The following is a 6,484-nucleotide window of genomic DNA, read 5'->3' on the forward strand; positions in this document are numbered from 1 at the left end:
CCGCTGTCTGCCGATAAACAAATAGATATATTTCATCATCATCATTACAGCTAATTTAGTCTTCTCTGCCGGCCGTCAGTTCTGTGTACTACGTGCCTGCCCGCCAGAGTTTAGGGGACTATAATCTAATGTTATTGTACTCTGAACTAAAACTGTGACGATGTAGCTGCTGATAAACTTCCAAAACCGCCAAGTTCCAAAATTGTCATACAACTAATGCACAACCGGCCTAAACCACACATGGCATTTCCCACCGTTTATCACATTGTCATTTTTTTAAGTACACCCCAAAGATGATTGCTGTGACAGATACAGTCGCGCACGGAAGTTGAAGCGCGCCATTTATTTGTTAGATAACTTATGTTGGTAGCATTGTTAAGTGACAAGATCATTAATTTGGGCGATAGTGTATTTTATGTTCGCCGGACCAGGGTCGGAGGGGAGAGGGTTTATGATTTATGGATGTATTTAAAACGATCGAAATGTTTGATATACCCTTAAACTCACAAGACTCGGTGAAAAATATTTTATATTTTTAAACTAATTGAATTATTTTTTAAAGTTTCAGTATTTTATTTTTTCAGCCACACAAAATGTTCTTGAGAGAACGAAAGTGAAGAAACAGTATATATAAATTGAATTTTATACAATGTTTCATCATTTCAATAAATTAATTTACATAATTTTAACAACATAGTTGTAATAGTTTTTATTTAAATGTGTACTTGTGTACCCGACTGTACCCTTCCGACTAAATCTAAACTTTAAAACTATTACTCTTGCTAACTATTTCACACCGACTGCACGATGGAAGACACCATCAAAGTTTTCCACCGGGTCCTATCCTTTGCTGGTATCCTAATTTATGCTGAAGGGAACTGGGACTCTAAGCTTTGGCTTGCCTTTCAGATTTTCAACTTTATCATCGGATCTTTAAGCTTCATCTTCACTACTGGTTTCGTCGTTGTCAACTGCTCAGACTTGCTCATATTCATCCAAGGTGCTTGCATCTGGACGACCGGAGTGATCATGACCATATCTTTGGGCGTTTGCTTAATTTTCAGAAAGAAGTTCCGAATTTTCTTGGGTGAAATGGTTTTTAAAGACGAAATTCTAGAAATGCCGCTGATCCAGTTTGTACTGAAGTTGGAGAGTGGAAAGAAGTTGATTGAATTGAAGCAGATGGTGAACGATTCTCAGGAGAAGCTGTTCAGGTTGACGAAGGTGCTGCTAAAGTGTTATGTGACGAGTGTTTGGTTGGTGGCCACTATGTATCTTTGCAGCCCCATTTATGAAATGCTGTCAAGAGGGGATAAAAGCTTGAGGCTACTGGGTAAGATTTCAAATATTATTAGAAATATTACTATGATTTGGTGATAGTGTTTGATGAGAGTACAATTCATTTGCAGCATTTGACATGTGGTTTCCGTGGAGCTTGGAGAATTTTAAGGTTTACGTAATATCTTTTGTATTCCACGCATATGCTGGCTATCTTTGTTGCATTGGTAAGAAGAACATTACTACATAATAATATTTAATGCACATTTAGATAGTCTACCTTTTGATCGCAGTTTCGCCTGCGTATTTTGGCCTGTCACAAAAAGACTTAAAAACCAGGAGAAAATATTTTTTCCAGGATCCGAAACCTAAATTTGTTCTGTGATTTAAGTGTAAAAAAGACACTAAAAACTAATTAACGTTTTTTTGAGCTTCAAACACAATTAAGTTAAAAATATTTAAAATCCAAGTTATTTTCCCGTTTGCAGCTTATCCAGGCTTACAACTAACAATCATACTGCTGGTTGGTCAAGTCATCCGCCAGCTCAGGATCCTTACCTTCGTCATGGAGAACCTGGACGAACTGGTGATGGAAATCATCAAGGAAAAAGGTGATCGCTGGCAGATGTGCTGTACTGCTGTATTGTCGCAGTGTGTTGATCATTATATCAAACTAAAAAGGTATATAAAGTTTAATTAAAATATGAAGTACTCGTAAATATTTCTTTTGTTTTTAAAACAATGGTCATTTTAACAAAATCGTTCAACTCCGGTGTATTGTAGAACTAAGCTCCAAACTCAAATTCAAGCATACTCGTAGGTTTGATTAGACTTTTGATTAGTTGAATTTTAATATGTAGACCAATCAAATGACACAATCGAGCTCTGAGATTTATTCGACTACTAGCTTTCCGCCCGCGGCATCGCCCGCTTGGAATTTTGTCTGTCACAGAAAAACTTTATCGCGCGCTTCCCTGTTTCAATAACCGGGATAAGAACTATCCTATGTCCTTTTCCGGGACTCAAACTCTATGCCAACTTACATCAAAATCGGTTCAGTGGTTTAGGCGTGAAAGAGAGACAGACAGACAGAGTTACTTTCCCATTTATAATATTAGTATAGATATTTCTTTTAAGTGGAAGATTTAGTTTGGAGTTTTTGAAATCGGTATTTTTATACTTTGCTTCTAATGTTGCTTTGAAATACAATCCTTATTATTCTCTTTATTTTGCACACCAGAATCCAAATAATACGCTTTGTATCTGAAATTGAGTACTAAACTAAATTGACTACGAACTGAATGGATATTGTACTGAAATACGTAATTTCAGATTCAGCAACCGACTGAATGTGATATGCCAGCCGTTCTACCTGACCCTCATACTGGTTGCTATAATGCTTGTGTGTATGTGCTCCGTTAAAATTGCAATTTCAGTGAGTAATCCACTTAATTTATTCCTATTTGACGCTTTACTTCGTGTTTTGCGTATTGGTATTTTTTATTTTGAAGGTCGCATAGTCTGTGGTATTTTTTAAACTGAATAACGACAGCTATGTCTAGTTGCACATTTGAATCTCATCGAGGACAAGTTTGCTGAGTGCGATTTTAAATAAATTGAATAAAAATCTTTACCCATTTCTCTTTCACAATCTAAGGCATAACAGGTTTTTACACATTCTTTAGAAAGTTTTCTTCTTAAAGTTTTATATTATGTAATTTAATTTTTATTTTATAGGAAAAACTATCTCCAGACACAATAAAATATTACGTCCATGAGTTCTGTTTCATCATGGTGGTACTCATGTTTTGTTTGCTTGGACAACAAGTCGATAATGAGGTAAGTTAAAATATTCGTAAAAAATGAATTATTCTACAACATACAAATAAAAACAATGATGATGTACTCGTATTGCGCCATTAAAGTTAAATAATATGGATCTATTGTAAAGCGTTTTGGACATTAAAAACAAACTGGTGAATATTAATTGTACTGTGTTATCACGTTGTTAGTCTGTCTTTTTTTGGAAAGTCGATGGAAAAAAAAACAAGGAAAATCAAATCCCAAATTCCTGTTATTAATAAATAAATCAAGTAAATGAAACTTATTACCTACACTTTTTCAGTGCGCTAATCTAGAGAGAGCTGTAACTGAAAACTGGTATATTTTTGACAAGAAACATAAAATTCACGTGAGAATTTTCAAAATGGCGCTGAGTCAGAGAATGCGCGTCTTTATATTTGGATCAATACCGTTGTCTTTGCCGACTTTTACATGGGTAAGTTAAGTTAGTAAAACTTAAATGCTTAATTTGAAACTTGGAATTATTTGCACGAAAAGCTTTAACAGTAGGTAATATTTTTTTGATAAACAAAGAACTTAAATTTATTTACTGAAACATTAATGAGGGTGATGATGAATTTCATTAAAATTATCAATTTTCTTTTCAGTTCATCAAAACTGGAATGTCCTTCTTTACATTAGTCATGTCCGTTCTGGAGGATTAATAAAATATAAATTCAAATTAAGTTCAGTTTTGAAAAACAAACAGATTAGTATTACTTGATTCACTGTCGCACAATCATACAATCTAAAGTTGTTGAGTATTTGAAATTGTGGAAGATTTTTAAAATAAAATTACACGGTAGCCCCTCTATAATCCAAATACAATGTCTGGTAAGTTAGCGTACACCATATACCCCTTCAGAAGATAATTTTATATTCTAGAATTAATCAATGATAAAGAAAAAAAATAATTTATTCAAGCAATCGCACCAGTGTGCTTACCATGAGTTTACGTTAGGTGTGCTCGCTAGCGAGTACTTACGTAAAAAATTCTATGGAGATTTTATTTCTTGAAAGTAGCCACTAGGGGCGCTTCACAATATGTCATACATTTAATGTAATTTTTTACGCAGTCGCTAGCGAGCACACCTAACGTAAACTCATGGTGTAAGCACACTGATGTTAAGTGAGATGCAGTCTAGGATGGTAGGTACATGATATCTGCCCTGTGTCCTATTCACTCTTGCCTTAAAAAGGCCCGGATTATAGTTTCAAGAAAGACAGCAGCAGGCACCACTACCTAAGGCAGCGGTTCCCGAATGGTGGTCCGCGGAACCCTGGGGTTCCGTGGAAAGGCCGCAAGGGTTCCGTAAAAATATTATCCCACGTTTCGTGACCGACGTTGTTCGCTAGCACCGACTTGTTTACGCACAAGGGTTCCGCTAGGAAAAGTATAATCAATTAGGGTTCCTTGGCAAAAAAAAATTGGGAAACCCTGACCTAAGGAATAAAAGTAATATTAAATCCTTTTAGCCTGTCACCTGTACCATTTTAAGCGTAGTTGAAAGAGTAGAAACCCAGTGGTGAGCAGTGTATAGCGTACAGCATCATTATCATCATTTCAGCTACAGGACGTCTACTGTTGCACATAGGCCTCCGCAATGATTTCCATATTGGCCGGTTGGTATGTAGGTTTTGTTGTTCTACCCTAGCTAGAACTACAGTCAACCTTTAGTTAAAAACCAGTTAGTGTTAGATATTTAAATGTGATGAGAGTGTTTTGTTCTAATTCCAAATCCACGGAAAAATGTTTCGTCGCTAGGGCCTTAAAAACCAGTTTTAATCTTATTTGAAGCCTATAGTAGAAACCACAGTGGTGAGCAGTGTACAGCGTGTAGTCGCCAGCCGTAAGCCGTTCGTACCGAATGGCCACTGATCCAATTGGAAAATGTAAATACGCCGCCTGGAGCTTCATCATCATCATTTCAGCCACAGGACGTCAACTGCTGAACATAGCCCTCCGCTTAGGCTTGCGGAGGCAATGATTTCCATATTGGCCGGTTGGTAGCGGCTTGCAGCCAGCGTCTTCCTGCTACCTTTGTAAGGTCACCTGCTGATCCTGCGAGGCCATTTGATGTAGGTTTTGTTGTTCTACTCTTACTGGAATTAAAGTCAACCTTTGTTTATTTAAATGTGGAGAAAGATTTTTGTTCTGATTCGAAAGCCACGTGAAAAAAAACTGTCGCTAGAGCCCTAAAAACCAGTTTTAAGCTTATGCGAAGCCTATAGTAGAAACCACAGTGGTGAGCGGTGTACAGCTGTAGTTGCCAGCCGTAAGCCGATCGTACCGAATGGCCACTGATCCAATTGGAAAATGTAAATACGCCGCCCGGAGCCTCATCCTCGGAAATACGCTGCCCGTGATAATGCAGCGTGGAGCCTCATGAATGTGGATTTGACTTCTACGAAGTGAAAAGTGCGTGGTTAGTTACTTTAGATCAGGGGTGGCCAACTTGCATTACGGAAAGGATTTACTAAAAGGTGAATAAATTATTAGTCTAATCTCGACAGTTTGGTAGTTTTGTGTGGAAAGTTTTCGGGGAGATGTTGTTATAGTCTAATTAGTTATGTAAAAGCCTAATATTAATAAATTAATTTTACTTACTTAGACATGGAAATTACATTGTACTTACTGAATATAGGTTAAAAAACCTACCAATTGAAAAAAAAACAATAAATTGATTTGATTAAACACAAAACAGACGGGCCACTAGGCATCTCATGAATGTGGTAATGCCTACTTAATCTGCCCGCTAGGCTGTCCCGGCATGGGCGGACTTATCGCGAAATGAGATTGTTTATCTAGAATTTGTGGGCTTACCCGTTTTCAAAATACATACAAAGATAGCGGACTTCCACTAAAAATTCTGTGTGAGATAGACATGAACGTGAAGTTACGTAAAATTGTGAAGTCCTTCAGTTTATAATAAACGCGCGAGATTGTAAACTAACAGTAGGTTAGGTTAAGTTAGATTATAATCTAACTATGTCAGGTTAATCTGAAGGAATAATTTACAATTTCACGTTGATATACATAACCAAGCATGCTTTAAGATGAAGATAAGCGTTATCATAAAGTTAAAACCTCACCATTTGTCTTTTATTGGTTCCTTTATGATTTTTACGTACTTATTGAACAATAATTGCGACTGATTAGCTACTAAAGTGGCAACCGGCAGGGCACATAGCACCCAGAACTGACGGTCGATGGGGCAGCTAGGTTCTGGAGTGGAGGCCAAACGTACCGGGAAGGGCAATATAGAACGTCGTGCATGACTGAAATTATGAATTATTTTATTAATTCATAATCTAATACGGGCTACGGGGAAATTATTTCCCGCTCGGCCAAGATGGAAAAATT

At 36.9% G+C, this 6,484-nt stretch overlaps 1 protein-coding gene across 1 annotated transcript; it reads left to right on the forward strand.

Moving 5' to 3' along the window:
- The first annotated feature begins 807 nt into the window (after positions 1–807).
- On the forward strand, positions 808–3,937 carry Or49 (olfactory receptor-like). Its single transcript, XM_028303022.1, has 7 exons — positions 808–1,333; positions 1,410–1,505; positions 1,767–1,959; positions 2,611–2,713; positions 3,016–3,117; positions 3,404–3,556; positions 3,729–3,937. Exons 1-7 carry the CDS (start codon positions 808–810, stop codon positions 3,783–3,785), a joined length of 1,230 nt encoding a protein of 409 aa, XP_028158823.1. The 3' UTR covers positions 3,786–3,937.
- The last annotated feature ends 2,547 nt before the right edge of the window (positions 3,938–6,484 follow it).

The sequence above is a fragment of the Ostrinia furnacalis genome, unplaced genomic scaffold (genome assembly GCF_004193835.3).
Source record: "Ostrinia furnacalis isolate ACB-3 unplaced genomic scaffold, ASM419383v2 OfSCF1172, whole genome shotgun sequence".
Taxonomy (NCBI): Eukaryota; Metazoa; Arthropoda; class Insecta; order Lepidoptera; family Crambidae; genus Ostrinia; species Ostrinia furnacalis.

Excerpts from the sequence above, each read along its gene's own strand:
- Or49 (XM_028303022.1), top strand. The coding sequence starts at position 808 with ATGGAAGACACCATCAAAGTTTTCCACCGGGTCCTATCCTTTGCTGGT. Across the intron at positions 1,960-2,610 it reads CATTATATCAAACTAAAAAG|ATTCAGCAACCGACTGAATG; the intron begins GTATATAAAGTT and ends ACGTAATTTCAG. Across the intron at positions 3,118-3,403 it reads GACAACAAGTCGATAATGAG|TGCGCTAATCTAGAGAGAGC; the intron begins GTAAGTTAAAAT and ends ACACTTTTTCAG.